The sequence below is a fragment of the Dipodomys ordii genome, unplaced genomic scaffold (assembly GCF_000151885.1).
Source record: "Dipodomys ordii isolate 6190 unplaced genomic scaffold, Dord_2.0 Scaffold17, whole genome shotgun sequence".
Lineage (NCBI taxonomy): Eukaryota > Metazoa > Chordata > Mammalia > Rodentia > Heteromyidae > Dipodomys > Dipodomys ordii.
In genome coordinates, this window is record NW_012267233.1 from 8,549,916 (window position 1) to 8,565,188 (window position 15,273).

Below are 15,273 nucleotides of genomic sequence, written 5' to 3' on the forward strand. Positions count from 1 at the left end.
CTGTCCCTCAGCTCTTCAGCTCAAGGCTAGCGCTCTACCACTTGAGCCACAGCGCCACTTCCGGCTTTTTTCTTTTTGCTTATGTGGTGCTGAGGAATCGAACCCAGGGCCTCAGGCATGCAAGGCAAGCACTCTACCACTGAGCCACCTTTCCAGCCCCTAGATCCTGAAAACTCTTGATGGATATCGACCCATTTGGTTTTTATCACATTTAAAAATACACCATTGAGGGTTTGGGATATAAAAGAGATGTGAAATAAACGGCACGATCATTTACTGATCATTTTCTCACTTAAATTAGAACTTTAAAGGGTCTGGGATACTTGATATAAATAACTCCTATTTTAAAAGTTAATGTTTCCTATATTCCTTTCCTTTAAATGCTCAACTAAACACTTCATTTGTGCACACACACACACACACACACACACTCATATACATAAGCAAAATGATGTCAAAATAGTCTCTACAAGTATAGTTGAAGGAAACAATTATTTAAACCTTGGCAAAGGAAGGTCATGACTGAATCCCCAATGTCACGAAAAAGAAGAAATTATTATTTTTTCCTACAAAATACAAATACTTTTAAATGATCACACCTAAAATATACAAATTTATTCATCAAAATATGAAACTGGTCCGATTTATGATGAAAGAAAATTCAATCAAGTTCCAAAAGCATCCTCCTTTCTCTTTGTTAGCCACAGAAACTATCTTACCCAACCAGACAAAATAAGCTTAACCTTGACAAATTTTCTCCCTGCAGCAAATGTGTACATTGCCGTGGATTTGTAATTACTTTCTGAATTTTGAAGAGCAGATTAAATGACTACATAAGGATATAACTATTACTAAGGATTCTGACTACTACCATACACAAATCTTGCTACTAACTGATTACTGTGAGTCATTATTAAATGAGTTTCCAGGGTTTCATAAGCATTTCTGATGCTGGCGCATCTTTTCTGATACTACATAATGATTGCCTCTGACAAATGATTCAAAACATAAAATATGAGCTTCAAAGAAAACAAAACTGAGTATATGGTAGAATAGATCTCAAGGAAGATTTTTGTAATATCTTAAGGGGAAAAGAATTTTAAAACTACATTTCCAAGTCAAAGGCAGCTTTTCAAGTTTGCATATAAATACTACAATCCATTTTACCAATGGGATCAGTCTTTATAAAGTGCAATGTTTATAGATTTAACATTTGCACTTTAATAACTTGGTTATAACTGTGATAGAAATAATCTGCAAATATCACTTAAAGGCAAAATGCATTCCCTTCTGCTAGGTTGAAATGGACTTCTAATCTGATAGCCAAAGGGCATAGTTTAACTGTCTCTATGGTAACCATCTTTTTCATTTATTGCAGCATCTGGAGAAGGAACATGCTGCGTGCAGCAGCATAATGCAGTTAGTGTTCTATACTTTAATAAATTTTATTTTACACGCTATTTACAGATTACTATCACATCTACAATCTTGGTTCTTAAGGCTGCAGGTTTGCTGGGTCTTCATAAAGTTCTTCTACAGATATCTGGCTATATTAATTCCCTTTGGCAGACTCCTATAGGATGATGTATTTTATTTGGAAAGTACATTCTAATCATTGTTGTTTATCTTCTCAATATCTGTAAGATAGCAATAACATGTGAGCAGAGAAAGCATTGGTTAATACAGAAGGTAGAGGAGCCTGCTAGCCTTTCAGACATTGTATAACAAGCCTGAGAAGCTGAAAGGACTGATTAACTTGTTGCCAATGCCATAATGAAAGAGACATTCAAGGAGACAGATCTAAGAATCAATCTAGTACCGAAATCCAAGGAAAGAGACCTGTTGACACTTCCAAGTAATGAGAGTAATAGTGAGATGAAATTGATGAACTTGAAATGTGGGGCACATATTGTTACTGAAATCTTATAACAATCTGGTGAAGAAAATATAATTACCCCCACTTTCACATAGTTACGGATTTATAAAAAGTTCTCGATAAGATGTGGCCAATATAGAATACTCATTGTCCCCTACATTCATGACACAAATATTTAATGAGCAATTACTTAGTGCTAGGCAGTACACTAGTCATTAGGAAAAACAAAATACTGAAATCATCATACACACTACACTCACAGAATTAACTTTGCTGGTTGACTGTGGTGAAGAGCAGTGTTCAAAAATGATAATAGTAGGGGGGAAGGACTGGGGGGGCAGGGGGGAGGATGGGAAGGGATGTGAAGGGTAAACAAAGGAGGAGGCTACAATGCTTGATAAGAAATGTATGCATTACCTTCCCCATGTAATTGTAACCCCTCTGTACAGTATTTTCACAATAAAAAAGTAAAAAATAAAAATAAACCATCTCACAAAAATGATAATAGTAAATACTTTTCTAGTCTTGTATGCAAGCATTGTTCTACATATTTAACATAAATTATTTATTCAATTTTCCTAACAGCCCTAGAAGGTAAGCTCTGCCACCACTTAGGAATTTAAGTCAGGCAAAATTGAAGTTGAGCAATTTATCCATGGCAATTGTGGTTAGCACAGCCAGGATTTGGACCCACATATTCTAACTGCTATATAGTTTTGAACGGCTATATAGTTCTACCCCTTTAAAGTAGACTGTTGAGGGCTTGGAATGTGGCTAAGTGGTAGAGTGCTTGCCTAGCATGCATGAAGTCCTGGGTTCCATTCCTCAGTACCGTATACACAGAAAAGGCTGGAATGGTGCTGTGGCTCAGGAGGTAGAGTGCTAGCCTTTAGCAAGAGAAGCCCAGGTACAGTGCCCAGGTCCAGAGTTCATGCCCCAGGAGTGGCAAAAAAAAAAGTCTAAAGTAGACTCTCTCTCCTTAGCTCCCAAGTTTGTAGATGTTAAACATGAGAGTTTTTCCCCAGGAGAGAGTTTTCGCAGTATAAAGGGGGATTTGGTACATGAGACACAGCAGAGAGATCTGGGAATTGGGAATACAAATGGTGAGAAGTCAGGCTTGGTTCATGTGCTCCTAGGGTCTACAACTAGCAGAAAAGTACTGTGGGATTATGTGGCCTACCAGCCCTCGGATCAGGAATTTTCTCTGAGGAAATAAGGTTTGGGCATATCTGAGGCAGAGGACAGAGGCTGTGGGAGGTCTCAAGGGAGGAGAAAATACCCTGAGATCAAAGAACTGAGGGGACCACCATTAGGTGAGCAGAAAGGTGGAGGAAGAAGTTTGGCATGGGATAGGAAAATGTATGTTAGAGAGGCAGAACCTTAGAAACAATCTTAAAAAGTTTGAACTTCATTCTTGTGTAAACAGTAAGCCACTGAAAGGTTTTTAAGCCCATGAGAATTGTGATGAATATGCTTTTTTAAAAAGATTGGTTGAAGCCAGGTGCTGGTAGCTCATGCTTGTAATCCTAGCTACTCAGGAGGCTGAGATCTAAGGATCTCAGTTCAAAGCTAGCCTGGGCAGGAAAGTCTGTGAGACTCTTATCTCCAATAAACTCCACAGAAAAAGCTGGAAGTGGTGCTCTGGCTCAAGTGGTAGAATGCTAGCCTTGAGCACAAAGAGGCTTGGAGACAGGGCCCAGACCCTGAGTTCAAGCCCCAGGAACAGGGGAAAAAAGGAAGATCACTTGAGTCAAAGAGTGAAGATCAAATTAAAAGGAGGAAAGATTTATATGGCCCTATTCAGAAGCTAGGCTGCAGTCTGTGTGAGTGTGCTTATGAAGGTTGGTTAGACTGGGTGTTAGCAATGGTAAAGAGGGAGGATTCAAAGACAATGAGGAGATATTAAGAACTTTGATGGAAGAAGAAGGAGCCAATGGGACATAAAGGTCAAAATAGATTGTCCTGGTAATTACAAAACTCATTATTGGGACAATGCTACTATGTTGCAGGGAAGGTGGAGAAGCTGAGCAGTGGGGTACAGGTGATGGCCTGGCAGCTGGAGGGAAAGATAGACATCCATGATGGGTGGCAGGTGAGGAGGAGGAGGAGGAGTCTGCACAGTGGGGAGGACACTGCAGTTCCTTTGACATCTCTAAACATTCTTCTTAAGCTGGTGCTGGTAGCTCATGCCTGTAATCCTAGCTACTCAGAAGGCTGAGGTCTGAGGATTATTGTTCAAAGCCAGCCCTGGAAGGAAAGCCTGTGAGACTTTTATCTCCAATAAACCACCAGGAAACAGGAAGTGGCGCTGTGGCTCAAGTGTTACAGCGCTCGCCTTGAGCTGAAGAGCTCAGGGACAGCTCCTAGGCCCAGAGTTCAAGCCCCACGACTGATTCCCTGTCTCCCCTCAAAGTACTTCCTATACATTTTACTAAATTTCAAGTCATTTCTTTAGACTTACTGCTCAGAAAAGAATTTGAGCAAGCAGAGTTTGACCTTCAAATGTGTGGTTTCTCCATATATAAATTCAGCCAAATATGTACTGAATTATTTTTTAAAGTATCTATCGACAATGTGCAGACTTTTTTCTTGTGATTCCCTAAACAACTATTTATGTAGCATTTACTTTGTAATAGGTGTTTCAAGTAATCTAGAGTTGATTTAAAGTATACAGGAGGAGATACAATCTGATCCATAGGGGGTAGTCTTGGAACACCAAGAGCACATTAATATTTCACTAATATAATTAACATTAATATTTTATTTACCAACTCAAAATCAAGTTTGAGCCGGTCTCTTTTACTTAAATCATCATTGCTGGCATTCAGCACTCGACTCTTCCTTTTGACTTCCTCTGCAGAAATGTTCCCAACCCATCTCAAGTTGTCTTACAAAAGTTCACTTGTAAGATCATTATTTGAATTTATTTTCTAATCGAAAAACAAAACAAAACCTGTGGGTCTCATCAGAACTTGTTTTAACACTTATGCAGCCAGAATAGGAATTTATATAAATTATGTTGGAAGAAATCCATCCCAATTCCTCATCAAACTCAACTGAGCACCCACAATGTGGTCTGAGAAATTAACGATAAGGAAAAGTTTAGTTGGAAATCAGGGGTGAAGGATAAGAAGTTGTGACAAGAAGTTCTGTCCTCTTCTTCTTTTCTTCCTGTTCTGATTTCTCTATCCCAAGAATGTAAAGCAAAAACTAGGCAAGAAATATAGAAGAGTGTTTACTCTAAGTCTAAAATAGAAATCTAGGGGCCTGGATAGTGTACATACTTAATATGGGAGTCCTGAGCACTGCAATCAATAAACAAAAACACAGATGCCCAGATTATACAGGTTTTTCCCTTCCTTGTAAGATTCCTCACCAATTGCTTCTTAAAAAAATTCTCAACAAGACAAAATTTACTTAAGCTAATGAATTAGCTTTTATAATGTAAGTACCAAAAGGTAGTTTCCTAATTAATTCATTGGCCACAAACTATATGCTTGTTGTACGATGGAGCAACAGAAGCTGTCTTGCAAACTTCAGCAGAAAAGGTATCTGATGGAAAGGTACAGGAAAGCTCACAGATTGAACAGGAAGACTGAGCTTCCAGGCTGGATATCTGATAGGAGCTGGGAAAAATAAGGGAACAGCCAGGCCAAAGTCATACTGCAGAAACAGCATATTTGGGATGTCTCAATGGACAGGACTGTCCTCAGCTGTTGCTAGCTGCTCCTCTATGTGTCACTTCAAAACTATCCCTACATAATAGCTTTACTAACCCCAGATTTAATGTCCTGGGTAGGAATCCGTGACCTAAGTAAATGAGAAGAAATGACCTTAGGTTCTGTCACTTTCAATGAACTGCACAGCATGAATTCTATTGAAATAGATGCTAGTCAGCCAGGAAAATGACAGATGTCCACTGCACAGGGCTTATGATGATTTACTAAATTATTGTAAAGAGATAGAATTCCAATCAAGAATTTCAGAAATGTTTGCAAGTAACAAAGAAACAACAAAGAAAATCTGCCCGAGTACCTTTGCTGGCCCACTATAATCTTATTTTAGACTTGAAGGAAATGTGCTCATCAAGATTGTCACTAACGGCCAGGTACTGTAATCCTAGTTGCTCAGGAAGGTAGGATCTGAAGATTGTGGTTCAAAGCCAGCCTACCAAGAAAGTCCATGAGATTTTCATTTCTAATTGATCACCAAAACCCCAGAAGTAGTGGAGCTATGGCTCACATAGTAGAGCACTATAAAAACTCAAGGGGCAGTGTCCAGGCCCTGATTTCAATTCCCAGTGCTAGCAGAAAGAAGAAAGAGAAAGGAAAATGAAAGGAAAGAAGGAAGGAAGAAAGGAAGGAAGGAAGGAAGGAAGGAAGGAAGGAAGGAAGGAAGGGCAGAAGGGAGAGAGGGAGGGAGGGAGGGAGGGAGGGAGGGAGGGAAAGGAAAATTTTTCCTCTAGAAAGTATTTGACTTTTTCTTCCACATAAAATGATAGTAATTTGAAAGTCCCAGATGGATGAATATGAAATTTTTTATTACGATTGAAACTTAATTCATTCATTATAAATCAGAGCAAATGCTTTTCAAAGTTTCACATTTCACCTGGAAAGAAATCTAATTAGCAAAATTGGTTTTTTTACAAATTAATTTCCTGACCCATTTCCTCACAGAATTGAAACTAGACTCAAAGATATGTTCTAGTTATTTATAGATGAGCTTGAAACTTTTATATCTAGGGTTATATGGGCTTTGATATTACAGGTAAATCCAGATGAATAATTGTTAAAATTATAAATGTTATAAACAATAATTTTGAGGAACATCTCCTACCATTATACTAAACTTAAAATTTGGGCATACAGACCTTTCCATTTCTGTTTAAGAAAACTTTTTCATACATTACATCCAACATGTTTTGTTAAGGAATACTTGGAGAATGGGTTTCTTCATGAGGAACTTTAAAGTGTTAAAGCTTAAAAAATCTTGGTAAAACATGCAAGTAAGGTTAGCTGTACAATACTCCTATGTATCATTTACTTCATCCCTGCTAAGATGAAGATAAAAGTTCCCTTTCAGCTAAGTATAGTCTGCAAGATTTGTGTTCTGTGACTTCAACTCTCACTATAAAATAGGGGCTGCAGTAGCTGGCAATGCCTGAGCTGTCAGCAGTGCTGTGGTTCAGCAATCTCCACCAGTATTCAGAGAGTAGTTGGGGCACAGGGAAGGTTATCTGTGAGGTGGTTCAGTATCAAACAGCCCATTATGCTAGTGAGCAGGCCATGGTTGGCCACCATGACCAAGTGAACCTGGTAGACACCAGTTACATGTATTTAGTGGTGGACGATAGAAGACATTAGTTTGAGCTAGGAAAACAGGCAATCAAATAGGGTTGTGATTGACATTTTGTCTTCTCTTCCCCTGACCTCTTCACAACTAAGCAATGACCTGTCCCAACTCCTTCCTGGCATCTTTACCTCCTTTCCCATCAAAATACTAAAGTGATATTATTTATTTTTTCCCGGTCATGGGGCCTGAACTCTGGGCCTGGGCGCTGTCCCTCAGCTCTTCAGTTCAAGGCTAGCGCCCTACCACTTGAGCCACAGCGCCACTTCTGGCTTTTTCTGCTTATGTGGTGCTGAGGAATTGAACCTCATTGGGCCTCATGCATACAAGGCAAGCACTCTACACTGAGCCACCTTCCCAGCCCCTGATATTACTATTTATTTTTGCGATTAACTGAAGTAAACGCCTTTTAGAGGCCTTCCTTTTCCCCTTAACTGAAATGTACTAAGCATTTTAGGGGCCTCCCTGTCCCCCACCTCTAGCCTATACTGATTGACCATGGTGAAGCGCAGACATCTGAAGGCTGCTAACCAGGGCCTCTGACCTCTGAGGTGATGCCACTGTAAAGAAACCACCCCAAAGAGACGATCCCTGTTAAGGAGTACTCCCCTGGGAACTGAACTAGGAAGGTAAGAAACACAAAGGCCAACTAATGAGACATGGGAGCTAGGACAGCTGTTTTGGAAGATACGAGGCAAATACATAGGAGACTACCTCCATGCTCTGCTACTGTAGAGTACTGGTGTATGAACTGCCTGAAGGATTGTTCTTTGCAACAAATGATCCCCAATCTACAAAGCAGCTGTTGCTTTTTTCATTTTTTTTTGTTATTGGGACATAAAACTCAGGGTTTCAAATTCTTGCTTGGCTGGCTCACTCATGACTAGTGCTCTATAACTTGAGGTACAACTCTAGTTCTAGCTCTTTGTTAGTTAACTGGAGACAAATCGCAAGGATTTGTCTGCCTTTAATGCTTCAATCTGTGATCCTCAGATCTCAGCCTCCCAAGTAGCTAGGATTAGCAGTGTAAACTATTAGTTTCCAGCTGCTTAATCTCTGTATTTAGTTACAATAGAGATATTTTTAGTGAGAGCAGAAGGCAATCCTTTTTTTTAATTGAGACAATGTCTCATGTTCAGGATGGCACAGAACTCTGGATCTTCCTTACCTCCCAGGCAGCTGACATTTGATACACTCTTCACTTCTGAAGGGCTTCTTCCTTTCCCAGAAGTAAGGCTTTGCTGTGTGCTGCTATAGATATAATGCTGTACACTTGTTTTCTTGTATCTCCTTTGGTCTGAGCTCCTTTCAGACTTTTATAGAATGAGTACAGAAACTACACACTATAACAAGGCCTTCCTTAAGGAAGTTCTTATGAGAATTAAAGGTAAATTAACTTATAGTGCTGTTGGTGTTCCATAAACAGCTGTTATTGCTGAGTAGTACTACTATTATGCCCTTGCACATAATTTAAAATGTATGCTGTTAGAAGTGTCACAATACCAAAAAACTGGCCGTGATCCATCATGCTCTCCAATCTGTCATCAAATAGTAACAGTACTTCCTAATGTTCACTAGGTAGCAATGAATTTTGGATTCACGATTCAAATACCCAAGCTGACTGTGACTGTTCTCTAAAGATAACATGCCTTGGTGAAACAATCTCAGTCATTTCCTATTTTTCTTTTTCTTGGAGAGGTTATACTGAGGACTAATCTTGGGGATCTGCTTTGCACACGCATGTGCTCCACTCCTTGAAGTGTGTCCCTATCTCTCTATCCTTTAGTACTTTTTTTAGCTAGAATCTCACATTTGCCCAGGCAGGCCTCGACTATAATCCTATGTACCCTTCCTGCATAGCTGGGGTAACTGGTGGGTATCACTACTCCCACCCAATGGCGGCGTGGGGAGGTTACTAGCTTTTTGCCCACGCTGGCCTTGAACTGCAATCCTCCTGATCTGATCTTCATTTTCCAGGTAGCTGGAAACAATCAAGTTTGGCTCTTTTCTCTTCCTTCTTTTCTGAAAACAAAATGACGCATGGGGATTGCAAAATACATTGGAGAGCAATCTGCTTTCTGTTTCTATCAAAGGGAAGGTCATAGCAGTGACCGCAGACTAATTAATTAATTAAACTTTTCTTCCAAAGAGGCTACTATCATCTTTTCTATTTACTTATGCTTCAGTATTTCCTTCAAGTAATGTCCCTTTCCACATTGCTTCCGTTTTTCCTTTCTCAGGGTTCCATTCTGAAAAATCTCACTTGTTGACACTTACCTTTGTATTTTATTCTAAAAGATTATGAACCCATAGAGTTACATTCCAAAATACTCAAAATCATGCTTCCATTTCTCATTTAGGCTTGAATTACAGAAAACTGCTCTGTTTTTAGCAGTCAGGTTTTGCTGTGTTTAAGACACTGAGACATCACTATGGAAACGGCAGGTTGTAGCAGGAGGTAGGGCCGCTGACTCAGCAGGTGGCACTTCTCATGGCAGCAATGCCAAATGCCCCAACAAGACAAACATCATAGCATGTTATTTGTTGTCTCACTTTTAAGGAGGCACACATTGAAAATCCGTAACAATTCACTGAATTGAGATGCAATAGGTTTTGTACTGGTCAAAACGTGGCAAGCAGTATAAAAACAAGAAAAAGTACATAGAATGGAAATGTTAACTATTAAACTAAAGTCAATACTTTTATTTATAGAGCTCTCAAGTAAATAGAAACAAATAATTCCATATCAGGATTGGTAGGACTACCAACTACTATTTCACAACTGCAACTACATGCTTTTCTCTCTCTGACACAATTGGCACAGATCCAGGTTTGCTGTGTTTACGACGATTCACTTCCCTAGAAATAAACAAAAGGCACAAATTAGTAAGCTAACATCAAATCATCTTAATCTAAGAAAATTTTCTGAAAGAATGTTATAAAGTATTTTCTTTCACTAGAAAAGCAACCACTGGAGAAAAATTTCTCAGTGCAAATAGGTAACTGCTAATTAAAATTCAACTTCAGCTATGTAATTTGATTGTCCTTTACTGTGTCAAAAACAAAAACACCAGTTACTATAATATATAAAAATGATTCAATTCCAACCCAAAGACAGCCAACAATGGTCAAGCTTGCTAGCTGGGCTCAGTGGGGTGCATTTTCAGTTCTAGCTATTTGAAAGGCCAAAGAGGGAGTTTAAGACTAACCTTTGAGACTTCATCTTAAAAACAAAAAAGCCAGTGGCTTACATCTGTAATCCTAGCTACTCAGGAGGCTAAGATCTGAGGTTCCTGGCTTAAATCTAGCCTGGGCAGAAAAGACTGTGAGACTTTTAGCCTCCAATTAAACACCCAAAAAGATAGAAGTAGAGCTGCGGCTCAAGTGGTAGAGCACTAGTCTAGAGCACAAAAGCTCAAAGACAGCACCTAGACCCTGAGTTGAAGCCCTAGAACTGGCACATGCACACAAAAATTTTTTTGAGATCTTAAATATTATGATAAAGCATATTAGAAAATATGTACATGTTATATATCTTATGTATTGCTCATTTCATATATGTGGGGGGGGGCTCTTTAGATAGGGTCTCATTATGGAGCCCAAGCTGGCTTTGAACTCATAATCCTCCTGCTCCAGCTTCCCATGTGCTGGGGTAACAGGCAGGCACAACCACATCTGGTTTCTTTGAATGCTTTCACTTGGGAAATACATAGTACCTCATATTATAGCTATACTGGAAATCCTTCTTAAACACCTATTCATAGTTCAAATATGAATTTCTGATTGTTTTCATTTCTCTTTTCTCATACTCTTAGATGATTATTGCCTTCCCCATTATTGAGAAAAAGAAAAGCACAGAGGTCTTTAAAAATATCTCTAAGGTAAGGGCTGGGAAGGTGATTCAGCAGTAGAGTGCTTGCCTTGCATGCCTGAGGCCCTGGGTTCAATTCCTCAGCACCACATAAGCAAAAAGAAAAAAGCCGGAAGTGGCGCTGTGGCTCAAGTGGTAGAGCGCTAGCCTTGAGCTGAAGAGCTGAGGGACAGCGCCCAGGCCCGGAGTTCAGGCCCCACGACTGGACCTCAAAAAAAAAAAAATATCTCTAAGGTATAACCGCATATAAACTACTCTCTTGAAAGGTATTTTAATTATGGTGAGATGAGAGGGGAAAGTCAGAAGAAGATACTGAGATAGTTAAATACTTCAATACATACTTTCGTCGACGAGCTTCCTTCATAATACGTTGCTCCTGGATCTGGCTATAGATAGATTTTGGTAGATGTCTATGACGAGCAATACGTTTTACATGGGGATGATACTGAAATTTCTCCTTCAGCTTCTGGTTATAATCATTGGCTGCTTTTTCTCTCTTTGTAAGCTGGGGGAAAAAACATTTTTGAGTCATAATGAATAGTATATTCTTTCTTTTGCTGCAGTTCAACAAAACTATGAAGTAACCTTCTCCCTAAGGAAAAAATTACTTCTAAGATATGCAACCAAATTTCTGGTATATTCATGCCCTTTACAAATTAAGTAATGAATTTCCTTTCAGGTAGCACATGCACAGTACAGATAGATGCCACCAAAAGGGACAAAGCCATGTTGAAAGAGTAGGGCTATGTGCACCACTGAGGTAGAACTTCCTGAGGCATAAATCTATTTCTTTGTAAAATAACTATATAAACAGAAAAGAAAATTACTTGATACATTTTGTTTAAAAAATGTTAAAGTTGATACAAATGAGAACATTTAACAATGTACTAAAACCTAGATATAATGTAATATTTAATACTCATTAAACTTGAAACAACTGTCCTTAATAACTGTTTATTAGCCTTGATTTTCCTACTGAGGCTAATTAAAAAATAACTTACACTTAAACTTTTCTTTCTTAAACTTAATAGTTGTTTCTGATATAAACTGTATGATTCTGTTTGAAAACATGGAACATTTTAGAAAAAGAAAATAAAAATCAACCATAATCTTACAGCCCAGTGGTAGCTAGCCAGTATTATTTGCTATATTTCACTAAATCTTTTTAAAAGTCTGATTCCCTTTTTATTTAAGTGTTTCAGTTTCTTGTTGGTAAGACCTCTCAGGGACTTTCAGCCTTTGATCTACTTAATTATCATTCCTTTAGAAGATGAGAAATGTTCTCCTACATTCTAAGCTTCAAGACCCTACATTATCTTTCTTTACCACAGGAAAACACACAGAACCAAGAAGACTCAAATATTAACAAACACCTGAATTAACAAAGGCACTGTGAGGTGTCCATGACATGAAAAAATAATCAATAGAGCCATGTTAGTCAATAGAGCCTTGTTGCTTTGTTGCTGACTTTTGTCATACTGCTGTCAATGTGATCAAAGTATCAAGGCAATTCAAATAAATATTATAATATCCAACAAAGTCAGAAATTAGCTTTATAGTAATTACAGAAAGTGAGATTTCTTACCACACCCAATTTTTCAGAAGCATTAGCTTTCCACAAACGAATGTTCATTTCATCAGATCCACACATGATATACTTGCTGTCAGAAGTCCACTTTACACAGATAACATGTTGCATTCGCTTTGTGTGATAGATTTCCCTATAGAAGAGGAATGAAGCTCAACACTTGGGAATTATGGTATAGGTTTTCTGTAACTCCTTCCTATCAAATATTAGGATACCAGTTTTGAGTCCTGGAGGACTATAAAAAGAAAATTCAAATTCATTCCAATGTATTGTGTTTTTTTTTCTTTTTAACTGAACTCAACTAATAAGGTTCCATGCTAAGTGCCAGAGAATTAAAAGAAAATTCCTGCCCAAGAGAACATATAACCCAAAGAAACAAATCAGATGTACAAAAAAAAAATCACAAATAATTGATGGTATAAAACACAAATAGCATACAATTTTCAAGCTAGAGTAACATTGTAAAGTGACTTGCTCTTAAGAAGCCCTTATCAACCCCAATTCAGTTCAGGTCACCAATCACATTTATTTTGTTGTTTTTTCTACTGGAAAAGAGGGGAAATAAAAAGAGAAATAAGAAGAGAAGAGAAGAAAGAGAAGAGAAGAGAGAAAAAGAAGAGATAACTCATTGTAGAGGCTGAGGTGGTAGAGCGGTAGCCAATGAAAGCGACAGATATCAAGTTTGAGTCCCAATCTTGGAAGGAAGGATTGGAGGGAGGGAGGGAGGGAGGGAGGAAGGAAGGAAGGAAGGAAGGAAATTAAAGAAGATGAAGGCAATGAATCAAAGATCACATCTGATATGCTGAATCTGATGACTGACTTTCCTCTCCCCTTTGGGCAAATTATTTGGAAAGTTTAATTGAAGTGAGAGTTGATTTACATGTGTGAAAAAGGAAGGCTACAAAAGTGTTAAGTTGAGGTAAGAATCATTTAATAATTGGAGATGTCAAATATCATACCTATTTAAAAGGGCTGTGAAACATGCTAAGTGAATTCACAGAAGATACTATATTGGGAAGTGTTAAGAAGAACTTTAAAAGGCAAGTAAAGGTAACGTCAGACAAAATAAAGCAAAACTTGTGGGAAAATGCAGGCTTTGTGAAAGGAAAGGTTCAATAAATTATGTACAATTAAAGAAAAATCATAGAGGACAGCCAAATCAGGTATAATTCACATCTACTAGATTATCCCTAATCTGTACAGCTTCTGTTTCAAATACTAACATAAGAAACTTATGGGGAGAATGGTTTGAAAGGGAAAGCATACTAAGATGAAAGTTGGATGAGACAGTGCTTTTTTCTTCATGTCAATGTTCTACTTTTCTAATATTCAGTTCCTATTATCTCTTACTTTCTTAAAATTCTTCCTACTCAGGTTCCTAAAGCAATATAATGAGGTTTTAAATAAATGAAAATTCAGCCAGGCTTCAATAACCATTAATAATATCTAGTCAAATCCAACGGTTTATCATTTAACCATGTTAGAATCCTCCTTAGTGATAAACTATGCAGAGTTCTTACATATGATAGATTTATAAAGCTAACTACAAGTTATAGTACCAGGGGATGAATATTTTTTAAATATAAAATTCTTTATGCATAGATCAAAATAAACTAGTTTTTCTATTTGAAGACTATTGATTTATTTTTTGTTCAGGAAATATTGAAATTATAGTAGAAACAAATTCCAAACCTGATGGCAGGTTAGTTTTAAATTTTTTACTCAAAATTTATTTATTTACTTTTTTGGGGGTCAGTCGTGGAGCAGGAACTCTGGGCCCAGGCGCTGTCCCTCAGCTCTTCAGCTCAAGGCGAGCACTCTACCACTTGAGCTACAGCGCCACTTACATTTTTTTCTGCTTATGTGCTGCTAAGAAATCGAACCTAGGGCCTCATGCATGCAAGGCAAGCACTCTACCACTCAGCCACCTTCCCAGTCCCTCAAAATTTATTTTTAAAATATACTTTGACCATTTTAAGATCTTTCAAGAAAAAGAATTTTCAAGATGTAGACAGTCATAGCATTGCCTAATCACAAATTTCTGGAATACTGCAATGATAAGCAATGGGAGCAGACCTTGGAAATGATCTGCAATTAGTTTTCAAGCAGATGAAGGGAATACTATCAGTAACTAAACAAAACAGGGGAACTACAAAATTCTCCAAATACCATCAGAAAATTTTCTAGCTGGACTTGCATTTAGTGGTCCATGTTGGATTTGGAATAATTCAGCCTGAACTCAACTGCTGGGTTCTTTCTTGAATCATAGAAAGTATATGTAGGCCACTTGTAAGGAATTATGAAAATGTGTATGAAAGGGCTTTGTAAAGCATTGTACACTATACAAGGGCTGTATGTGATACAGGAGTTAGGTCTTATAGTAAATTAGTACAAAGACTGAAGAGTACAGCTCAGCAGTAATTTTCTTTCATGTGTTAGGCCCTGGGTCCAATCTCCAGCACTACATAAAAAATAATGAAATCAGACAGTAAAGCAAGGGCTGGGAAGGTAGCTCAGTGGTAGAGCGCTTGCCTTGCATGCCTGAGGCCCTGGGTTCGATTCCTCAGCACCACATAAGCAAAAAGAAAA

At 38.2% G+C, this 15,273-nt stretch overlaps 2 protein-coding genes across 2 annotated transcripts in view; both read right to left on the reverse strand.

The window, feature by feature from the left end:
• The window catches only part of LOC105982709 (regulating synaptic membrane exocytosis protein 2-like), a 175,261-nt gene extending 174,482 nt beyond the window's left edge, over positions 1–779 (reverse strand). The window contains exon 1 of the mRNA XM_013012388.1: positions 720–779. Coding sequence (XP_012867842.1) covers positions 720–779 — 60 coding nt within the window. The remainder of the gene's footprint in view (positions 1–719) is intronic.
• A 9,124-nt stretch (positions 780–9,903) lies between these two features.
• Positions 9,904–15,273, reverse strand: part of Dcaf13 (DDB1 and CUL4 associated factor 13) — a 28,236-nt gene continuing 22,866 nt past the window's right edge. The window contains 3 exon segments of the mRNA XM_013012515.1: positions 9,904–10,084; positions 11,438–11,601; positions 12,682–12,817. Of these exon segments, the coding sequence (XP_012867969.1) occupies positions 9,997–10,084; positions 11,438–11,601; positions 12,682–12,817 (388 nt within the window). The 3' untranslated portion in view covers positions 9,904–9,996.